Below are 24822 nucleotides of genomic sequence, written 5' to 3'. Positions count from 1 at the left end.
CGAACAGGTTGCTTCTGGCGTTTTATTGGTTCACACAAAACACGGGTCAGTAGAACCTGTTGGTAATTAGCCGCTTTTTAGGATTCATCCAAGGCGAACTACGATACACCTCTTCTTTTTTTAAAAAGCTAATAAATCAACAGTGATACAATGATATTTTAAGGTTCCACAACCGTCCGCTCAATTTTCATTAAAAAAAGGCATTTTCCAAACAAGTGATATGGACTCGTCATCTTACTGCTCAAAGAGAATAGATTCCTTTTCGTGCATGTTAAAACAATAAAGAAATTCGTATTAACAAAGATTTACCTGTCTGGGAATAAAGAAATTGATCTGAAAGTTGTCTTTCAATTCGTTGAGAGACAATTCTTCTATGGCTTTATCGGTTTTCAGGAATGGGATTTTCTTTTTTATCGTTTTTTTTTATCAATTTGCAAAGCTTGTGTGATAACGGAGACATAACTCATTCCAGTATAGTAGGTTAGTAATGTTAAGCTATTTCCGCTAGCATTCTGTCAGGTTGCCCAATGTTATGAGATGTAGTGCATGCGTAGTAAGCTAGATTACTTGGGGACTACAGGAGAGAAATTAACTTGGCAGTGAATGTGGTGAGGGCAAAATCGATGGGTGTTAGTTATGAATAAGAAGGTGGCGATCAGTGGTCATTAGTCAGATTATGATTAACAACAAGTTTATTTATCGAGCGTTTACGCATAACTGCAAAGCTGTCAAACCGGGGACCCTGACGCGTAAGCGATTGACAAATAAAAGTTGGGTAAGGGGAAAAACAAAAACTAAATACTAAAAGGTTGTGTTCAACAATAGAACAACGAGATGAACTTAGAATAGAGAATATCTTGTTAAACAACCTCCAATCATATAGACAAGTGTCTGGAGGTGTCAAGTTGTCGAATCACGAAAGGAGATCAGTGCCTTGCTATTGGTCAGGAACCAAAATTGATAACCTTGAAGAACAGGAAATGAAAATGGACTGGGTGAGACAAGGTGATAACGTTTCCGTGACTCGCAGTCAAACATGGAAGCGGTCTCGTCTGACGGAAAACAACAAGCGAATGAGGTCACCTGGATACAAACTGACAGAACATCCATGGTAGATAATATAATATCAGGCTATTTTTCCATTGGGAAATGAAAATGTGTTCAGAAGAAAAAACATTAATACTAGCACTTGTAGTTTCTATCATATCAACCATTTAGTTTAGTCGACTTTTGGACTAGCTAATTGCATGTCAGTGACGGAATCGCCAAAAAATGCATAATCTAGCCCTTTTAGAAAGTCTTACTAAAATGTCCTCTTAACAATTAAGAATTTGTTTTTTTCATTGAACATTTCTGGACAAAAGTGTTGCCACGCACAGCTAAATTAAGCGTTATCGCATAAAAACATTCAACAATGTTAGGAATATTTATCACAAACTTCACCACTAAAACAAAAGCTTCACGGTCTTAAGTTACCTAGGTGTAAATTTTTTTGCAAAGATTGTTCATACAATCTCAAAATAAACGCCTTTAGGTGAAGGTTCCAAAATGCTGCGATTACTCTCTCCGAATGCGCCACTTTCACCAGAAATAAAATAGGTTTTTCACACCGACACTGAATACAAAACAGACGAAACAACTGGTGATGGTATTGTCCTCACAACACGACAAGCGGGTCACAACCTGCACTTATATCGGTAACACTTGGTGCCACGTCAGTGAGAAAGAATTAAACTTTTTAAACACTATAACTTAAACAACTCCAATGGTCTGCAATTAATCGTGACCCAGTCCTTGGGTGAAATATCTCATTTTTTTAACATGAAACTTGTTCCTTGCACAAGGCACACCAAACTCTACTTAGTGTTTTTATTTGTGGTAATCCAAAATGGAATTTGCCAAGCGGCTTTCAAGAGAGACAAAACAACTAAAGTAACAGGTAAAAAGCACCATGATCACAAAGCAGAGGTTAAAAAGGAAAAGCGTTTCATGAGCGACCGTGTTCCAAAAGGAAGAGTGGTTTATTCATTTGCAACGGACAGAAACCGATATTTACCAAGGAGGCCGCGGTTATATCGAGCGTACATCGTCAAACGTCCCCTAACCGTTCAACAATCGACGGCAAATGCTGACGGGCGTCAAAATATTCCATTCATGGAGGTGGACCCGACATACCATCGACAACTTGTAAGGGTTCATCCCATTGAGCAGCCAGTTTACTACTACCAGGAGACGCCTGCAGATGAACAGCAATTAACAGACTTCGACGAAACACTAAATGATCCTGATGGGATGTTTCCCGGCGAATTTCTAGGTATGTTTTACTTCCAAATTGGCTGAAAAATTAAAATGTAACCAATTTTTTCAGCGGCAAGGAAATTTTACGTCCTCCCAAAGAAAACATAAAACCGTCGAAGGGCAATTCCTGTTTAATTTCTGATACGTTTCGTTAGCCACGGACCCTTGATCTTTATATGCAGAATGAAGTTTGTTTTTGCTTAACGTTTGTTTATCTTTATTCGTAAAATGTTTGATTATAGCATAATGCCTTGCACGTGCACTTTTAACACAATTCCAAACTTTTGAGTTACAGACATGAGTTCGATAATTCTTAGAATATTCAGTGCATTCGTTATACTATCATTACTAATATGTTCTTCGGGAAAAACTTAAAAAAAGGCGAACCGGAAAATCGACAAATCTGTCATTATAATGCGTGATGTTTTCAACCCATAGTGCATATCGACCGCTGCCATCATAATCCATGTCATAATGGTGGTCGCTGTAAAAGACTCAGACATGGAAGATTCAGATGCATATGTCGTCGAGGATACGGTGGTAGATTATGCAATGGTATGGTTTATTACTCCTACTAACAACACTAACATAAATATCAAAATTATGTCATACATCAAAGAAATTCAACCTTGTGTCAAGAATTGATTTCACAGTGAACCCCGCCCGTTGATCTGGCAACTAACTTGATGTGGGGTTCACTGATTTTAAGATGCTCATTTATAGCGCTCTTATTCCTTTTCATACTGAACAGTGATCTTTTGGTCCTGCGGGACTAGTGGGGGGTGGGGATGGGGGTGGTGGTGGAAGGAATCCTTCCCCCATCTTCGATATCTCCAAAACTACTAAAATATATTTTCTGAGGGTTAAGTTGAATAAATTTTAACGCAGAGTGGTATCTTATTTCTAAGGCAACAAAACATTATGTAACCACAGACCCTTAGGTTGGCGCTATGATCTTTCATTTTTAGTTTTGTTTTCTTCGTTTCTTTCTAAAGACCGTAGCGTATTGATTTTGTTTTTCAGTTTTGCGAACGAAATGCAAACCAAACCCTTGTATGAATGGAGGAAGCTGTACAGATTTGAATGGAGGGTTTGACTGTACTTGTTCGTTTGGTTACAAAGGAGAAACGTGTGAACGTAAGAATAAATATATTGACCGCTAAATAACTTTATACACGGGAAGCCCACAGGATGTTCTCTTCTTCACCAATCAGGACCTTGAGCCATTCCAAACATTAGGCTATTAGGTCACCATTACTGCAATGAAGCACAGTTTAAACCAAGTTGAGAAAAATTACAAGTTTATTTCAAACTTGGTAATACTATGCCGGCCTGAAAACATCAAAGTCTGAAATTGTACAAAATATACATCTCTTTCTATTTTCCTGACACGAAACAGAAATAAATCTAGTTTATCGTGGATGTTTTCAAATTAAGTAAGCCATTATTTTGCAGTTCCTTCCATCTGAAGAATCTAAACAGAATTATATTGTGTACTATCATCGTTGTCATCATCATCATCATCATCATCATCATCATCATCATCATCATCATCATCATCATTACTGATTCCTTTTAATGTCTCTTTCATTTTTCGCCAAACCAAGTACGTTTACCATTTGTATATTTATTCAATTTGTTTTTTGGTTGATTGATTTCTAGAGGAAGCTATGTGCAAAATGAATCCATGTAGAAACGGCGGTTCGTGTACAGAGCTAGACACTGGATTCCAGTGCAGTTGTTTACCTGGATATCGTGGCAAGAGATGTCAAGGTATTCTCTTACTAGTGACTTTTAAAAAATAGAGGATAATACATGGTTGCGCGGAGATATGAAATTTATCTTCGAGTACTCAATACGATAGCTCACGAGTGAGATATCGGATTTGAACATTCATTATTCTGTTTATTATATAAACCTACTTATTACGATGTTTTTGACGATTTTCCAAAGATAACCGACCATTTTCCGAGGATTTCCGAAAATTTTCAAAATGTTGTCCGAAGGTTGTACGAATGATTTCGAACATTTTCCGAAAATTTCCGAAGTTTTCCGAAGATTGCCGAGGAAGATCCGAAAATTTTTCGACTTAATATCGAATTACTTTGGCTCATTGAGCATTGAATCAGGGCAAACTCTGCGAGCTGATTGGTCAAAAATGATATCACACATGTGTGGATATCATTTTCATCCACACGTGTGATCCCATTTTTCTCGATTTGCTACCACTCGCTCAACCACTGCAGTTTATATAATAAAGCTTATTTATAGCAAAAAACAGCTAAATCGTTTTTTCATTAATTTTTTATCTATCTATTTATTTATATACTCACTTGCTAATTCACTCGTAAAAATAAAACATTCGTTCGAAAGTAGTTTTTAAGCGTTGTTCATTTTTCTTGCCATTCTTTCACAGAAACAAGTTATTGCTACAAGTCGCCGTGCAAGAATGGAGGTACATGTACAGAAACAGACACTGGTTTTGAATGCATCTGTCCTTCACAATGGAACTGCATCGACTGTAGCTGCAATGGTAAGTATCTACTAAGCAAAGCTCCCGTCAATAAAATCAAACTTGAATTGATCTTGTCAGGTGCAAACAAAATTATTATCGGCTTCCTTGTATCCTCATGATTACGTTATTTTTTTATTTTTCAGCCGCAACAAAACATTCTCTGGACAACTGTTTTCCAAATCCCTGCCAGAATGATGGCAGCTGCTTTTCAACTCATGATGGTTTCAAATGTATGTGCAGACCAGGTTACCAAGGAAAAGCTTGTGAAGGTGATAACATTACCAACTCTGATACTCCACTGATACGTTAGTGGTTTAGATATTAGATACTTCATTCTATTGAGATCCAGTGCGCTCTCGTCGCAAAACGTCCGATATGGCGACTAGACTACATACTTTATTTAGTTTTTAAGGCAATTTTCCTTGAACATTGTGGGAGGCCCTGCGTTTCTCCGGATCGAACGATACTGGTTGAATAAAAAGTTGTTTAGTGTTTAGTGTTCTGAAGATGTTCTGCTCTTTTCAGCGCTATTCTTCAGTAATTTTACCCAACTTGACACACCAGTTTTCTCTCTACATTACAAAAGACACTGTCACATGTGTTCGTTTCAAAACACTTGACTGTTTTCTGTTTTGCAGCGGTTGAATATTGTAAAACTGAGCCATGTCTTAACGGTGGAACTTGCAAAGAGACAACCACAGGATACATCTGCCTTTGTAAAAGTCGATTTCGGGGAAAAAACTGTGACAGTAAGTAAAAAAAGGGTACTTTAACCAAAACAAAAACTGTAAGTCAAACAACAACAGCAACTATGAACAAAACAGACGAAAAGAATACCAAAATCGATAGAAAAAAAGAAAAACGTTATTACGGTCTAAAGAAAAGGACGTACTGAGACTATTGACTGTATCACTTTTATTGACAATACAGTGGAACCTCGATATAACGAAGGGCCAAGTGGACTAAGGGCCAAGGGACTGGTAAAAATTTGTTTGCTACAACGAGGTTTCGTTATATCGAGGAACTTTCTTATCATTTAACTATTACTGGGGCAAAGAATATCGTTCGTTATATTAAGGACTTCGCTATATAGAGGTTCGTTGTCTTTTATTTAAGATATCATTGAAAGTAGAATAAGCTTTCACCTAAAGTACTGGTAGCTAAGTAAGCCTTGTTCTCTTGCTGGATAAAAGCTCTTTCCATAATTTGGCTTGTTAACCGACAGCTATTTTAAGGATGGCAGTTACTGTTATATTTTGAGAAAAAAACGTTTTCCGAGTGGTCAGGGGAGTATTTGTTTTCAAATAAGCACGATGGCTTAAGTGTGTGTATGTAGTTTTAAAATCGCGGTTTTATAGTTAAGCATCGTATCGCAAGATATGGTAGACTTGGAGGTATGTTGGTTATAGGTTTGTGCACGCTTTTATCACCTTAAATTAATCATTCCTTTGCCAACCGGATTCATTACACCTTAAAATGGCTTAAGTACTTCATGAAGGGAAGAGAAATTTTGGAAATAAAAAAAAATCATTTGGAAACTTATTCACAGAGTTTGATTATTTTGTCCACTGAGATAAAACTTTAGTTATGGACATACTGACCTTTCTCTATAAAATCTTTCCAGTGGAAAATCACTGCCGACCCACCAACCCGTGTGAACACGACGGATTGTGTGTTGAAATGGACGATGGTTATAAATGCAGATGCAAAGTCGGCTACAAAGGAGTCAACTGCGAAGGTAAAGTTCTTTGTTAATCTACTTACTGTGTCGTTTTCGTCGCAGAACTTCTGTTATATTTTTTATTATTATTATTTTAATAAATAAAAATATGAAAACTATGGCAACTATCCGGCATATTTGCACAAAATTAAAACGACTTCAACATGACGCTTCGACCGACTCTTCGACAGTCACTTTGCTTACTGTATAATTAGATGGTCCTCAGATTAAAACAATTCAGTTGAACACATTTTTCAGACATTCTGTCCCCTAGTGAGTAGTTATTTTCGCATAGCAAATGAGGTTTATATTAATTTTCTAATTCCAAACAACTTGCAAATTAAAAAAATTGCGTGAATTTTCCTTTCTTTTCAATAAGCAAAGGAATATTGTACTCCAAATCCCTGCAAAAACAGTGGAAGCTGCACCGCTATGCAAGAAGGATATATGTGCTCATGCCAGCCTGGCTACAGAGGAGAAATATGTCAAAGTAAGTTAAATATTCAAGAGATTGAGTAAGGGTGTATTTGGACAACATATTTCTTTTGATGAATTACTAAATCCTTGTCGAAAATAGTTCGCTTTTACTGCGTTAATGATCATTTTATCGAAAAAGCATCACAGCTCTTACTGGTGTATTTACATTATTTTATTGTTATTTAAAACAAGTTCAGGATATGTGTGCATCCAATCCTTGTCTGCACGATGGAACATGTTTTGAGATGGATAACAACACATTCAAGTGTCTCTGCACGGGGGGCTGGAAAGGAGAACATTGTCATGGTAAGTGGTAAGGAATGCAACGAAACCCAATTTCCCATAATAGCTAAGCAATTAGTAGTTTCCGCCAGCCCAGGTATACTCCAAAAAAGGATTTTTTAATTTGCACAACCGAAACAAATCTTACAGTCTTAAATTATAAAGTATAATTTGTATGATGAAAAAATTTCTTTTTCAAAATTTTCAGAGAAAGACTTGTGTGTTCCCAACCCATGCAAGAACGAAGGTCACTGTGAACCACTTGGATTCTCTTTCCAATGCCACTGTGCCTTGGGCTACAAAGGAAAACACTGCGAAGGTATCCGCATTCTACAACTGTTAAAAACAGGAAAAATATATTTAAATGTAACTTCTTAGCCATCTTTCCGCCTTTGAAATATTTCACACACAAGGCAACATCGGTTTTCTTATAGTTTTATATCGCATCACTGAATGCTAGCTGTTGTTGGCGATGGTATTGCTGATGGTGGTGTCGCATCGTACACCTGACGTTGTTTTAGTTTTATGTTGTTTTTCCAACAATTAATATTCTCCTTGGCAGAATAATTTTAAAACAAAGAACCTGAAATGATTTTTTATGGCCATTTCAACAGTTTGGCTTTCTACTAATAGGACATTTTAAGTTATAATAAAAGGTTCCATTTGAAGGTGCTGTAATTTACCCGTAAGTTCTACTGAGATATTCAGATCCTTCAAATCCCGTGAACAGTCTAATTAAATTTGTTTTTAAATGATAAAGACTGCAATTTCTAGACTAATAGATGCTAATATGTTCATGAGCATTCCAGGGCGGTGCAGGGCTTACCGCATAGAACCCAAACTATTGACAGGAAGATATCCATTCTTGATTTAATTACAGAGGCTGTATCCTGTCTTACGTTAGTTTTGTACTTTATTATATTTAGCAAAGGATCCATGCAGCCCTAACCCTTGTCACCATGATGGTCACTGTCTCAGTCATGGTGAGAATGACTTCGAATGTGATTGTAGCCGGGGATATACAGGATTAAAGTGTGAAAGTAAGTGGGCGTGCTTATTATAATAATCTCTTGCTTGTTCTTAGGAATTTTAACCCATGTGAAGTTGTTACCGTCAACGTGAGCGCGAAGTTAACGGCTGTTAACGGCTTTTAAAGATGGGATTCTAGTATAAAATCCTATTATTCAGCAAATTGCAAAATATGTATTTCGTTGACAATTTTTTTAATAATAAATCAAATACGGTATATTGGCGGAATTGAGCCAACTCGATCGGTCAAAGGACTCGTCGGCTAAGTGTCAGGCGATATACAGCGTGATTTCGCAAAATAATTGCCAAGTGTCTATCTCTTCGCTTTACACATCGTACTAATTTGTCTTTAATTTTAATTAAAATAAGCTAATCTGGGATAATTTACCACGTGAAAACCAAGGATTTTTCTTTTACATGGACACCGATACTAATTAATTTTGGCCCTCTTATGTAATTCTTACACTGGAAACTTACAGACAATTCGCCTCTGGAGTAAACGGCGGGGTCTATGATCTTATGTGAGACCCATACGCCTGGCTAAGCCATGCTGATGAGTCCTAACAAGGACGAAACAGCTGTCCATGGCTGCCACTCCACGGGTAATAGCCTGTGCGCATGCGTACAGGTCCTGGCCAGACCGTAGTAGATGTGTCATGTGACCATTGCATTCAGTCGTTTATTCTTACAGGAGCCAACCCGTGTTATCCCAACCCCTGTACATATGGAGGAAAGTGTGAAGCAACAAAGGATAGTTTCACGTGCAAGTGCCCTCCTGGGAGGGTTGGTGAACTATGTGAGGGTAAGAAACTGGATATATTCTTATTTCAATAAAACTTTGACATGTGGTTGACTATTGTAATCGGCATCGCTCTTTCTGTTTCTCGGTTCAACGTTACGGCATAACCTTTGTAACGCTGTAAATCCGAATTGACGTAAAGATTTTGTATGAATAGACATGCGTGGGTCCAAATAACAACGAAGAGTAAGCATGTACTGCGATCCAATTGAATGAAATGTCCTAGAAGAGATTTATAATCTAACATATCTTTTTCACCCAATATTCAGATAATGTCCCTCTTCACTGTTGCGCACGGTCGCTAGGATGAAGACAATTACGAACAACCGGTCTAACTGGTCTTCTGTGACGAATGCCTTTGAATAAATGTCTATTAATATTCGCACTGAGTGTCAGTCTAAACTTCAAATATCGAGGGATATTGCCTCAGTTTACTGATATTTGGCCGCAGGCATTGGCTATTTCGAGGAAAGACCAGTGAAGTTATGAATGACCACTTTGATGATGCGACAAGGTTGTCCTCAAAATGACACTTTTTAATGTTCAAATGATGGTAGAAAAAGCTTTAAGTTTCAAATAAAACGTAATTTAGATTGTTTTGTGATTCTTCGTACACCACAGAAATCGATCCCTGTTTGCCAAATCCCTGTCAAAATGAAGGAGCTTTGTTATGGACTCAGCCATGGTGAATACAAATGCACATGTCCTAAGGCTTTTGTTGGACAACTCTGTACAGGTACCAACATATGTTTTCGAAATACAAACGAATTCTTTATTCAAGTTTATTCCAAGGTTAAGTACAATATTGCTTCTGATCAGCAACAATACCTGGGAACAATAATCACCAAAGGGATTATCTGGGAAGCGCAGTACAGGTATCCCAAGCTCATCAGTAAGCATCTCATCATATTAGAAAATAGAGGAATCATTAAAGTTTGTATGGAAAGTTACTGAAAGTAAACGTACAGGTATTTCAGCAGGGGTTACAAACGTGCCAGATGTAAATGCTGACCCTATAGACTTACTTGTGTTTGCGAGAGTTTTCAGGCCGATTCCGACGGGTTTATATAGATAATATGCGGCAGGAAATTACATAGCTATTTGTTCTCTGTATTCTTTAAGAGCCTTTGTCATTTCCAGATGTATTTTCAGTTCCAGATCCCTGCATACCAAGTCCATGCCTCAACAATGGAACTTGTGTCAACACAGGCGACACATTTCAGTGCAAGTGTCCGCCAGCATTTTCTGGAAAGCGATGCGAACGTATGTTCAGTTGAACTTTATCTATACCTTGTTGGCAAGTGATGAAATAAAAAAGCAAATATATGTTTAAAGAGACTACACGATACTTTCTTAACGGCAAAACACGTTTCGGGTGTGTCGATAGAGATAATATGTTAGAAAAGAATTAAGATGTTCAACTGTATATTCAGCGAGGGGTGTGTGCAAAGGTTGTGCATGACGTCCTTGATATTTAATAGGAAGCGTATTGAATCAAAGTCAATATTCTTGAAAAATTCCCGTTTTGAAAGAAGACACTGAGTTATCTCAAGTGTCCAAATTCAAGAAACTGAAGGAGGATCCAACAACAGTAAGGGAGGGTCAATTGCAGTGTCTTCTTCGTAAGCTAAGTAAAAGCCGTGACACCGATGACATGGGAAAACTAACCAGCCTGGATTTATGCCCCCCAAAAAATACTCAAAGTTCCAAGTTCACTTTGCAGTTCCTTCTTTCCACCCTTTTGTTTCTTCGATGGGAACTTACAACTACAATCTGACCAAGTTATTTTGTAGCTTATGAACCATTGTCATATTCAAATTTTATTTATGGAACGCATCTGACGATAAATAGATAATAATCCGCAAAATGTTTTACCGTTTAAAAAGTATCGAGTGGATTCGTAGAACATTAACTCACCTTATATGATTATTATTTTCGCAGTTCAGTCCAAATGCATTCCAAACCCCTGCCTTCATGACGGTACATGTCGTGACGTGGACGTTGCCCGTGGTTACGTATGTTACTGTTCTATCGCATACCTGGGACCCAATTGTGAAAGTGAGTTTCTCCCTATACCATATTTGTGAAGCAGAACCACTAGTCGTTCACAATCCACTCAGTCACATATAAACAATTGACTTAAACATAATTTTAATTGACATAGTGACTTTTAAAAGAGTTTTTTTTTTTAGTTTGGTTTCGCTTTCTCTTATTTATGTTTGGTTTTTGCGTTGTTTGTCGTCTATGTCCTGTTTGTTCCGTTTTAATTTTTTGTTCTTAGTATTCCTTGTTAAAACAGTCGTTTGCTCCATAAGTAATAAACGCCTCTCTATCCAGGACTTGATTGATCACTGAAAGTACGATTAAATTAATCCAGGATTAGTTCAGCTTTAAATTTAATGAGTTGTGGGGGACGTAATGGCCTGATGATTAGCTCGCTGGACTCAGGATAGAGCGGTCAGAGTTTGAGTGCTGGCCGGAGTCTGACTGTTCTATATTCACACATCACCGATTCCAAATAGATCCAGTCCAAAAGTAGGACCGCACAGGCTTTTCGTTCACATGGGAACTGCTATTTGTTTCACCTATCTGGTCCGATCCGGTTTGATTCTTGAACCTGTACAGTTTTGGGACCATTCTTGTCCCTAAACTGGACCGCTCCCTGTATTTGAAGACCTAACCCGGTCCGCTTTGGAACCGACTGAAAAAATTTGGCCATGTTCACAGGAAACTGGTCCCTCATGGATCGAGTCGGATATCGCTTCGCGTATTATGTAGGAAACAGCCGATTTGCTCATGCCGATGCGACAGTGGACCAGGAGCAGACTGGTCTTGTGTTAACAGGCGCTCGTAAAAAAAGACCCCAATAAGTTAACCTTTGTTTTCATTGGTGTTAGTACTCACAAGAAAACAATAAACTATCAGGAAGAAAAAACAGAAGCATTTTACGGGTATATAGAGGTATTTACGTGCGTTACAATTACTTTTTCGAATAAATGAACCTAGTCTGGTCTCAGACTGGTCTGGTCTGGTCTGCTTCAATCCACTCAAGAGTATGAATGGGTAACCTTGGGTAAACCACCGGAGAATTGTTGAGAAAAACTGGAATTACTTACCTCCGTTGTCTAATGGACTTGCATCCATTGATGAAAATTAGGTTGGTCGGCTTGATTAGCCACTTTGGAAACAACTTGGGTAAATTGTTGTTAAAGTTTTTTCCAGGTTCACGGAAAACTGCTTAGATAATTAAGTCTGTATGAGAAAAGAAGTGGAAGCAGTAATGGTGTTTCCTCTCCTGACTGTTTAAATGCCATCTCGTTTCAGAAACCAACTTGTGCTTCCGCCACAATCCTTGTCAAAATGGAGGCACGTGCAAAACTGATGGAAATAACGTAGCTTGTCAGTGTGCACCGGGATATTTAGGATCACACTGTGAACGTAAGAATTTAAAACCTTTGAATGCATGTTAAAAGTGACAAAATCGCTTACTCGCATGCGTTTTGGCATCATTCGAGGTTGCCTATACAAGTTGTGACATCTAACTACTCTTTAACGGCATTTCAGTATATACTGTCGGGTGTAAAACAAGGCGAGATGTCAGTTAGTTGCAGTGTGTTAAAAACAACAACAATGTAACCAATAATCCCTCTTAGGCTCTCTAACTAATCAGTTTAATTCAATGTTATCTAAATAAATATTTTTTTATATTTATAGAGTTGAACTTTTGCCATTCATCACCTTGCAAAAACGAAGGAACATGCACTCCTAAGACAGATGGCTTCGAATGTGATTGCAAGCAAGGATATTTTGGAAAAACATGTGAAGGTAATGAAAATGAGGAGTCAGCAGTATTTGCTTGAGGTAAAGTCTCAATAAATACCCGAGCAGGAAACTTAGTAAGGCCAAGCAAACAGAGCCCAGCCAAAACCACACACACACATACTTTTCCAATAAGTTGTGATCAACTTTAGAAGGAGTAAGAAAAATATAATTTTTTATATGCATCAACATATTAACATAGAGTTGTAAATAATACTTTTTCTCACTGGCATTTGTGTATATTTTGCTTAAGACTGATACGTACTTAGGTTTTTTCCGGCAGTTTTCATAAAACTCGAAGCAAAAATATTGCGTTTTCATCAGTGTGGGCATGAGAGTGATTGGGAAAATGGATACTTATAATCACTTATGAAAAACGATTATGGTATCAGTTACTAGCAGCAATATGACTTAATAACAAAGCATTTTTTATATCTGCAGCTTTGAGTAGTCACTGCTTTCCAAATCCTTGTAAAAATGACGGCTTGTGCGCTGAAGTGCAGAATCGTGATGGCTACATTTGTGTCTGCAAGGAAGGATTTGTTGGAGCACACTGTGAAAGTAAGTAACTACAATGCATTCATGATACGTACATTCATATACCTGGCAGTTGGTCTCAAAGTGGATGTACTTATACCAGTTATATCAGTTATTTCGTTACCTGCAAAAAAATTTTCTCTATCCGGCACTGCTTGCAGTGGTAAAGAATGGTACAAAACGTGAGTATTGAAGTATTATCATCAATTGTCAGTCTGTTAGCCAGTTGTATTCAAACAGATACTGGCTCAAATTGGTTAATTCTTTGCTATCTTTCACTATGTTAGGAAAAGACGCTTGCATGCCAAATCCATGTCAACACGATGGTACGTGCTTGCAGGCACATAATACTCGTGGGTACCACTGCCTCTGTCACGCCGGCTGGCGCGGATATGCCTGCGAACGTAAGTGTGAGAATTTCACATCACTAAGTGTTTCTGGAGAGATATTACTCGGCGAAATGATGACTTTTTGATAGCATTGTTTTAAACATATCAGTCAAATATAATTAGAAAGCAGCTCACTACTCGGCAGTATCTTACTGTTTTCTACCCGTGAAAACGTTTCACAGATTATTGGTTGGTGAAGGCTAACATACTGTCTTTATTTTTAAAATTGTCATTGGCATAATACTCGGGAAGAAAGCAACGTCTGTGTATGTACAAGGCTAACTGAATTAAAACAAAATTAATGGTGCCATAATCAACTACATGCACCAACATCGATGTTGTTTGTTATTAAAAAGGAACTGACCTTTGCTATCCCACAAGCCCTTGCCTGAATGGAGGAACGTGTTTCAATGCACTGGACACCTTTATTTGCCATTGTCCGCTGCGATACTCAGGAAAACATTGTGGAAGTAAGAGAATGTTTCTTTGTCTTATTTTTAACTGTCAGATGCATTTGTTCTATTTGTTATACCATTGATTCGGTTTTATTTGAAGCGCTAAATCTATTAAAATAACAGTATTTAAATCGCCGAATCGATGTATATGAGACTGCTATCGGCGCTCTGTCCGTCAGTAGCCTGCAATGGAAGCTTTTATTAGCGAGTGAGCCCATATTAATCGCGCAAGCGCCATCTTGGATTCGAACTCGATAGAGGCTAAAGGAGTAGGATTGAGACTGGAAAAAGAGTTAAGGTGAAGTGGGACACCGCCTCCTCCATAGCCTCGTTCTCTCGTCTCCATCCTCTGTATCCTCTACTCTTTGCGATTCTAAGGCCAAATACATATACGCGAACTAAATTATCCAAAATTCCTGCATTATACTGTACAAGCAAATCTTTCAGGGTTGCACTGTACTCACTAAAAACGCAGTAAAAACTACAACTAACAGCTAACTGCCGATTGCTTCCTTTAGATGACAAGTGTAAGCGTTGTGACATAAACGCCAACTGTGTGAATGGAACGTGTGAATGCAAACACGGATTTGTTGGCAATGGTTTCACGTGCACGCGTAAGTAGAAGTTTAGCCCTGCGTCTTATCCTTATCTAAAGTTTATAGTCTAGTGTTTGCCTAAATTATAATGATAACAATAATAACAAAAACAATAATAATAGCTACAAAACTTGAATATTGTTTTTAAATTGCTTTAGCTGTTGGAGATCCGTGCCAACCCAATCCATGTGAAAATGGCGGGAAGTGTAATCCGGGACACGGTGAAAAATTATTTGAGTGCGTTTGCCGCGAAGGATTTACTGGAGCAAAATGTGAAGGTGAGATGACATGTGATGTTTAATGTAACTGCATGATTTTTTTATGTTATTATTTTAGACTATTTTGCATCTCCCATATTTGTTAACTGTAGATGAAAACCGTCGCCAGTATAGACGTCGACCAAGAACGCATTGTGTTAGGAAAACAGCAAAAGCTTTCTGTAAAATTTATTGAAAGATAACAACGTGTATACACTTAAATAAAAAGAATTGTAAGTTGTTTTGTGCAGGAATAGCTGACTGACATTTTTTCTTTGAATTGGAACTTTGACGGGTGTGAAGCTAGAAAGATGACAAAAAAAGATACAATACTAAATGAATTTAACTTGTATTTGTGTTTTTTCTTTAGTGTCTAAGAGTGCCTGTACGTCCAATCCTTGTGTTAATGGAGGCACGTGTATAGACGCGACAAACAATGACGGCTCGCTGTTGGAGGGCGTGATATTTACAAATCATTCTCAGTACAAGTGTGTTTGTCCAAAGGGATACGCAGGAGAAAACTGTCAGAGTGAGTTTATTAGAGAGACGAAATAAATTATCAAGCCTGTTGCAAAGTCGATATGAGTAATTTTTTTTTCTGAAATCGATCAATTCTCCCACATATAAGTGTTTGTTGTGTTAGGAGTGAAACTGAAGTAGCGTTCGAAGAAAGAACCATTTGACCAAAAGAGGGCTGTTTTCATACAGCGTTGAACTTCACAGTATCCAATGTGTTCATTTCAATAAACGCTGCGCAGGACACTTTCGGTCGAAGTAATATGTTGGGCGAGCCAACTTTTCATATGTTGCGTGGCCTTTAATATGGAGGTTGATTCCATACGGTGGCTAGGGGTAAAAAAAATAGTTGAAGAATCTTCGGATGATACAAAGTAAAATGTAATTCTGGAGATAACGTTCGATAAACGGTAAATCTCTTTTTCAGTTTCTCGAAACTACCGTGTTTGAGGGCCACTAAGTTGTTTAAATTGTATTCAACAGAACTGGTGATGACGAATCCGTGTTCCGCCCACCCGTGCCTGAACAATGGCACGTGTTTTGATGACGCCAACAGCGCTGGCATGAATCTCAAACTTCTTAATGCCCTTGATTTCCGATGCTTCTGTCCGATTGGATACAGTGGTACAATCTGCGAAAGTAAGTGAAGCAAATCTTTTCTTCTCTGTCGCGATTTATTAGTCATGTGTTTCATTTTTTATCTTAGAACTATACCAGAAAATTAATGTTTGTTTCATGCTAATGTAGGGTCAAATCATTCCAAATTAACGCAATTAACAGGACTAGAAGATGATACTTCTTAACAAATCAAGGAAGTGAACGTGAACAGAACAAAAGCCCGGGGGACACTCAAAAGTTCGGGGGCCCCCCCAGCTCCCCCCCTTTTTTTCCTTCTGACGTTGTCCCCTCGTTCCTTTCTGGTCCCCTTTCATTCCTGTGGCATGACTTGGAACAGGACGTCTCATTCTCGCGCTTTTTCAGCCATGTGCGTCTGTTCTTTTCCCCTTTACCTCCTCCCTCTTCCACTGTGCCTCCCCTATTCCTGAGCCTGACGGGCGGGCCTCCCCGTTGGCCATTTGGTCCCCCCCCCCGGGAACAAAAGAAACACTTTAATTTTGTGACAACAGGAACAAAATAAGATACCTGTGAGAACGAAGCGTAACATGAAAACTTGTCAAGCATTGAAATATGCCAAAAAACACAAGTTTTAAAATCCGTAATAATTTCATGTAGCGTTAATTTTCTGTACTGATACATTCTGCTATGTAATTAATCGAATCTAGCTCCCCGATCAGCGTGTCACTCTGGTCCATGCCTCCACGGCGGGACATGTCTGGACTCTTCTAACACAGCGGATGTAGCGTTCAATGCTAATGGCTACAAATGTCTCTGTGTTGAAGGCTTCATAGGAATGAACTGTGAAGGTTAGTGATGTTGTATTTTAGTCAAACTTGTCTTGTCTTGTATTTCATGTATGAAACAATATTAGCAAAGTGAATTAAAAGAAAGTTATTCAACATGACTCGAGCGTGGGACACTAAGAAAAAATCTGAGTCCCCGACGGGAATCGAACCCATGGCCTCCTGTGCAGATACCGGTATGGAAATGCAAATCAAATCTAACCAATCGTTTTAGATACTAGAGAGACTTTCGTTGTGAGCTGGGCCCATTTACTTAGTTTGTTTTACTCGCTGTGACACGCGTCCTGCATACTGCTAGGATCAGCAATGTCGAAATCATCAAATGTGTAGTAAATAATAAAGATCGCGTTTTCCCGCGCTGGCCCGGATACTCGTTGAATTTAAGTTCTCTTGGTAGGTAGCGTTTGTCGTTTGATTGGCCATTGTGAATGATTGTTTTGGTTTTAGTTTTATGACACCCAATTAGAAACCGCTCTATTTAAAATTCATTTTCAATTACCTACATAAATTTTTTTTTTTTTTTTTTTTTTTGTCCCTTTTGCGTGTTAAGAATTGTATTCAGTCTTTTGTGTTCTTGTTGATTAGAGTTTATGGGTATAAATGGATAGCCAAAGTTTAAATAGGCATCAAGTGCTATTTCTGATACATACATTAGATGTTTCTACTGCTGTTCAACGACAAATAAGAGTTACTCACTCTACAATTCAGACACTCGATAATTTGTAATAGATTACAATTGTTTCTGATATATTCTTATTATTTATAAATTACACAGCCGGTTCAGCAACTTCAATAAAGGCTCCTCCAGGCGCAGGTAGGAGTCCACAGTAGTAAAACAACGTATAAATATAAAAAAGTTATCAAGAGACTGGGCACATCAATTCTCACGGGACAGGTTCACACTGGAACAGTTCCAAATATATCGGGTCCAACAACTGGAATGGGTTGGCTTTTAGTTCACACGGGACCTACTATCCTTCCCGCCTAAACGGTCCTGATTCGGTCCGATTTGGATAAGCCGAAAAGCTGATCAAGTCGCTCCAAAACTGGACTGGCGATACCGTGTGAACACCTTGACTAGTCTGTTTTGAGACAGGCTGTGTACTTGTAACTATGTTCACAGTACACGGGACTGGTCCTAAATAGATCCGCTCCGAGACCTCTTGGTGTATGATAAACTCGTAGAAACTTCTGATTTGCCCGCGTTAATCAGGAAGCGGGCCGCTACAAAACCCGCCTGGTGACCGGACTGGCTCCGGCCTGCTCCCCCCCCCCAAATAACACAGACCCGGAAAAAATAAAAAAAAATAATTTATAAAAAAATTTAGATTTCCTATAAAAAAAAAAAAAAGGCTAAAGAAAAAAAAAATTTAAATTTTAAAAAAAATTTGAAAAGGCAAAAAAAGTTTCCTTATTTATAAAAAGGACATCTGATGAGGTTACGTTCTTTTGCAACTACAAAAGAAAGTTACACCACGACTTAAATATAATAATGTAATTATTAAATTATAGTTATTTAAATCTCGCGTGTCAATGCGAAAAGAGGATAGTGGTTTTATAATGATAAGTTACTCATCTTTTCTTATTTTTCTAAAGTTGCCTTACAGGGAGCAGTCAAACCGGTTACTGTACAGGTTTACAAACCAACAGGTCAGTCATGCTTCTACAAGATAAGAAAATAGAAAATAAAAGTATTATTTTCCTTGTTTCCGAAGCCTTGGAAATACATTATCCTTCCCATGCAGCGTTCCTTGAACTGTTGAAAGTATGAAAACTCTTTGAAGCCTAATTTCGCCTTTCCTTTTTTCTTTTTTGTAAACATACCCTGTGTATACACATTTACTTTTTCCATCAAGACGTCGTCAGCCAGCCTTGACTTACTTTGTTATTATTTAAAAAAACTAAATTGTAAAATCTCCTTTTGCAATACAAAGTCGAATGAGGAAAAGTCGAGTTTTCCTTATTGCATCTTATTGGCAGAAGTTCATTTTGGGGTAAACTGGATGTTGCATTCAGTTACCATGGTTCCAGTTAATACGTAATCATGAAAATAGATTATTTTACATATAAGCAGTAAATATGTTTTGTGCGTCTTTAGATTGGCTATATCCTTTAGAGTCAAAATCTTGCAAAATAATTTAGGTGTCAAGATGTTTTTCCATGTTTGTTCACTAGTTATAAATACATTAATTGTGCCGACTTACTCTTTCGCAGTTCATGTGGTTGACGTAAATGCATCACCCGGAGGACCAAGACGTAAGAGGCCTCAATTGTGTAACGTTGTGCATATGTATTTAATGGTCGGTCACTGAATAGCACAAGTACTGCTATGAGGCCCATTTATCAGCCTTAGGTCGCTCTTTTATCCAGACTCCCGCTACGTTCTCTCTTAGCAATAAATGACGGAATAGATTTGGCCAAACACTCGAGAAAATGGACTTGTTCATCGCGAGCTAATTTCCGTCGTATCACAAAAGCGTGGTATTGTAACGGGACCCTACAAAGATTTGTGTACTAACTGACTGAGTGCAATTTTACAATTAGAGACACCGTAATGGATCTCGAAAGTACTTTGTCATCATAAAGTATGGAATTTTTAGCATTAATTTCACGTATCTTTCTGACGGGAAGTAGGAATGACAGCGGACTCGAAAGCCCCAAAAACTTTTCAGGCCCGTAAACATTTCTTTTCGGTAAACAGCGAAGGGTATAGGCCTGAAACTATGTACGAAGGAAACCTCTGTAATCATAAGGTTTGACATTTTGCTATGACTTTCCGGATACGAAAATTGTTCGGGACCTAAGAAACAGGCGTCTGGAGTCTGATTTCACTGATATTACTCTCAAACACGAATTTTGTCTCTCTTTCACTCTAGCTGTACCTCTTGTGATAACCCCACAAGTGCCAAAGGAATCCGGACTGGTTGCAGCAGAGCCACAGAAAGCGACGCTACCTGTAGTAGTTCCAGCGAAGCCTAATGTCGCTCTTACGGCAGAGGTTGAAAGGCCAAATCAAAGCCAAGTTGGTGTTGTTACGATTCCGCAGGCAGCCCAACCACTTCCTAGTGCTAGCAATGGAAGTCCACCTCCTGCCCAGCCTCCCTTGGTCCAGGCTTACGGTCCTCCTAGTTCACTTGGTATGTTGCCTTATAGTTTTCCATTAATAAGAGAAGGGGATAACCAATCCTATCTAGGGCAAAACAATAGAAAAATGTCAACTATTATGCATGCAAGTATGCAAACACTGAAAAATCAAGTATTGTCAGCCTCGTGTATGTCATAGGTTGTTAAAAAAAGGAGTCTTGCACTGTGTAAATGATCTTTTGGAATAAATACATAACTAGATCTCCATCAATTATGATAGGTTTTTTCCTAACAAAATTAAAATTAGTATAAAATCTAATTAAACCTCAAAACAATGGTTGGAAGCGACAGCGAGCCACAGATTTTCCAAGTTTTAACTTCAATAATATTATAATAACTATTCTTCGTCCGCTTTGCCCTGCTTAACCGCTTACTCTGAAGGTTAAATGTAAGCAAGCTTATTTTCCCAAACTTGATTTTTTTTCCTTATACAGGTAGTAGTTCTCCTACGGCATCAGCTTCTAGTCAACTTGGCTATGTCGTTCCGGCATCATCACCCTTATTACCATATGTGGCTTCACCAAACATGGCAGCAGCATCCTCCAATGCTCCTGCTCTTCCATATGCCGCACCAGGAGCCAAGGCAGTGCCTGCTCAGCCACCATCAGCTGGCCTGATCTCTTCACCTCCAGTGATGCCGTCTCTGTTCACTGGGTTAGCAGCAACTCCAGCAGTCGCCCAGGCCCCGGCAATTGTCATGCCTCCGGGACTGAGACCACCGCCAGGAAATGGACCTGTGACTCTATCTCTCGCTGGAGGAGTTCCTCGCCTTGGGATACCAACACGGCGACATCTTCCATATCAGAGACCAGCTAATTATCAAGCCGGTTATGCAGGTTATTATGGTTATAAGAATTCTAGAAACTACCAGAGGCATAATCCGCTGAGCTACAGGAACTCACAGTATCCAAACTTCCAGAAGCCGTTGTATTCGAAACGCTATTACCCTGCAAGCAGTTATCTAAGAAAAGGATTCGCTCCGTCAAATACGTTTCAACGAAGATACAGACAAACAGACGATAAGGATTCAAGACGTACTAATCGAGGTAAGGTAAATGAGAATAAGATAAGACATGTTATCTTTAACCTTATCTCAACGATCGTTGCAAACTGTTTGCAAATTTACTTTTAAATGTCTAACCAAGGTGGTTTTGAATGTGAATGGGCCTTCTCCACGAGATTTTCACACAAATCCACCATTACAATGTATAATATCGTGTATTGACTGATTTGCCAGAACAAATGTGACTACAAACGAATATACCGGTCTGGCCGGCCAGGTCTGACAAATGGAAAGCGTCCTTAGATAAATTTACATAGATTATGGACACAATTCAGGTTGCCTCACGAGCAATGCTATAGACCTGATAGTTGGAACCTGACCATTACAGTATCTCGCCGCTCCGGCTGGCAGGTGTATAAATACATACCACACGATTGTTTAGGCGGGTTACTGAGCATCCCCTCCGGTGTACTGGCATTCCCTTGGGGACGGGGGGGGGGGGAAGGGGGTATAGTTATTCACTTACCTGAATAGCAGTATGGTGGTATAATCAAGACGTAAACCATAGCTACCACGGCCATTTTATAATCGGTGTCAAATAACTATCAAACAGTTCTTCGTGTATTTCTTCGTTTATTACAGATGCAGACCACAAGACCAAGAAGATTACTCCAAGGAACGAGGACAAAACTACAAAACATACATCAACAGACCTAAAGGAATAAGAACTTTTCCACAACTTTTCCATCTTTCTGTTAGTTTTTTCAACTTGTCAGCCAGTCAGTGTGCCAATAACCGACACACATAGCTTCTATACGACTTCTCTCAGACGAAATGTTTCGATGTGTGAAACAAGATAAAAATAATGGGAAACTTAACCGACACACAAAGCTTCTATACGACTTCTCTCAGACGAAATGTTTCGATGTGTGAAACAAGATAAAAATAATGGGAAACTTGCATAAAGATAAAGAAAATATGTAAAAACTAAATCAAACCATAGCACGTCATTTTAAATTGTATCTCCTAACATGTATTTTTTGAGATCTGTATACTGTCTACATAGTAACCGGCTAGTTGATTGCGAGTGGATTTTAACGGAAACGAAGGAGTTTCTTTCGTATCTTAACAAGAAAATAGAAAAAAATTGCTATCTTGTCGCCAGAGGGGTTATAAATCGATCATTTTAATAAGCCAGGCAAAAATCAGTGAATTTCATTTCAATTTAACCAAACTTGAAAACTAAGACAATGATATCTAGCAAGAAGTGCAAGGCTTCCCAGTGGTTATTTTTACCAGCAGGGGAAATATATCGACTGGGTACATTGTAAAAGAACTCGATCAACGACTTGTTTAGGGTGTATTTCGAAGTTGTTAGGGTCTTTTCATTCTCTTAGCTTAATTATTTTTAAACAAAATGATGTTCTCTTGGCTCAAATTACTCGAGAAACAAGTAGCTGTTTAACTGACCAAATAATCTGCATCAAGTTATGAGTTCCTTTTTTCATCCATAGTATCCTTTATAAAATCCATCACGACCAGTCTTTCAGTAGTTGAAGGGACAGTGTACCAAAAGGTTCTACTTCAATGGTTACGTTGTATATCTTAAGTATAGAATAATCACTCACTACCTCTTTTTTTTTCTTTATTATATGTCATTCTATGGTCGACAGGTTTGTGTTACAGTCTCTTAACCATCAGCAATGTACCTATTTTTAAAAAAGCCTAAACATTATTGAATCGACTAGCAAGATAAAACACACGTCATTCGCCATACCTTTTCTTAGTAAACATCGATCCGTCCTTACATTTACAATAAATATGCGAAACTAAAACTATATCCACTCCCTCAAAGAAACAGAAGATTGCAAGTGAGATATTTTGGATGTCTGTAAATATCTCTGAGTGGATTAATTGGATGTACCAATCAATCAGAAAAATGCCTACCCCATCGCGGAGCTGAGCGGTGATTTAAATGCACGTGTGTTATGTCAGAATATTTGATTCTCAGTAGGCAAAAATCTGAAACGTCATAAAAAGTCGCAATAATGAAGAACTTTATGTTCTAGCTACAACTTGAAGCAAGGGAATTCAAACTGATGAACTTGTGTTAAAATCAATGTGTGAAACAAGATAAAAATAAAAATGGCTTTATAAAATTCATGACTCTTAAGTTAATTTTGTGTTGTATTGCATATTGTCATTTGAATAACGTCATATTGCCGCAGGTTTGCTTGGGAATATCTTAAATCGATGGTACTGTAATTCTGCAAGCATTGCCCAAGATTTTGACGGCTTTTAATCTGAACATACCGTTTACCAACCATTGTCCAACTTCCCTCCCCTCAAATAACGAAATACTGTCTTAGAGATGGAACAAAAGGCCAAGAACGCGATCCTTTGTTTACTTCTGAATTAAGGTAAGGTAGATAAAAGCTGCATACGAGCCTAGTGGCCCATCAGGCTGGAGGTTATCCCGGTTTCAGTAGCATGAAGCGACTAGGATTATTTCTGCTCCCCCCTGGATGGGATGCTAGTCCATCGCATGAATAACCCCAGCATTAAATTCGCTTGTACCTACTTTTACGCCTGCGGTGGAGAGAGGCACGAGTCTTGCCCAAGAACACAACAAAATGACCCCGGCCAGGTCTCGAACCCGGACCGCTCGATCCGGAGTCCAGCGCAATAACCATTAGGCCACCGCGTCTCCCACCAATTATGGAAGTGAGTTAAACAAAGGATTTATTATAATCTCATATGCAGCTGGGCTGAAAATAAATTCTGTTATTCTTTGAGCAATTAAAACAAAACTTGAAATGAAAGGTTAGCACTACAAAACTGAAATATTGCAGTTTAATGGTCAATACTTTGTTTCTATTGTAACAACTTTCATACTTGCAACATGTGTTGAATGCTAGGTTTTGTTACACACAGGCTATCCTACTCCTGCGTTATGTAGGAAGTGTTATATACTATGTTTAAGCAAGAGAGAATAAAGTGTAAGAGAGTGAATTCCCCACATGGACCTTATTCTAAAGGTATAAATCCCTCTAAAGTTATTTTTAGACATGGTACCCAGTACTTCCGCGGATGTTAACGCACGTTAACATCCATTTCATGGGGGACGACCAGAATTTTCCCACTCCATCGACCACCTTGTTTTAATTTTGGCCTTTGCATTCTCCACGGAAACGCGCGAGAAGTACTGGGTACCATGTCTAAAATTAACTCAAGAGGGATAACCTTTGGAATAAGGCCTATATGGGGAATTCACTCTCTTACACTTTATTCTCTCTTGGTTTAAGTAGTTTCTAAGACGCAAACCGCGGACTCAACTAAATATTAGAGACAGTACTTCAGCGAAAAAAGGCATTTGTTTTCCTGACCGTGACTACAGACAAAACTCCGCTGACCAAAGTGCTGCCAAAGCCGGTGATGTATTCGGAGATGTTTCTCCCTAAGAACTAAATGTTCAAGAGAATACACCAAATGAAAAACGAATGCGAGATATAAGTCAAGACGTTGTGTGCTGGTTTCTATCGACTTTTGAACGCATCCTGTTATT

The 24822-nt window shown here is 38.5% G+C and overlaps 1 protein-coding gene across 1 annotated transcript; it reads left to right on the top strand.

Annotated features, from left to right (window-relative positions):
- The first annotated feature begins 953 nt into the window (after positions 1-953).
- Positions 954-23416, top strand: LOC144665579 (uncharacterized). The gene is given in 33 exon segments (XM_078526834.1): positions 954-2314; positions 2737-2853; positions 3322-3435; positions 3961-4071; positions 4715-4831; positions 4957-5082; positions 5452-5562; positions 6438-6551; positions 6913-7023; positions 7203-7316; positions 7501-7611; positions 8219-8332; positions 9013-9123; positions 9742-9785; positions 9787-9856; positions 10273-10383; positions 11062-11178; positions 12445-12558; positions 12835-12945; positions 13381-13500; positions 13764-13880; positions 14222-14335; positions 14839-14934; positions 15075-15194; positions 15544-15702; positions 16173-16328; positions 16973-17113; positions 17886-17924; positions 18707-18760; positions 19325-19366; positions 19987-20247; positions 20689-21300; positions 21900-23416. Coding segments are annotated over 33 exon segments (4545 nt in total). The 5' UTR covers positions 954-1821; the 3' UTR covers positions 21983-23416.
- The last annotated feature ends 1406 nt before the right edge of the window (positions 23417-24822 follow it).

The sequence above is a fragment of the Oculina patagonica genome, chromosome 9, assembly GCF_052425735.1.
Source record: "Oculina patagonica isolate OP01 chromosome 9, crgOcupat, whole genome shotgun sequence".
NCBI lineage: Eukaryota > Metazoa > Cnidaria > Anthozoa > Scleractinia > Oculinidae > Oculina > Oculina patagonica.
This window is presented reverse-complemented; position numbering and strand designations above follow the sequence as displayed.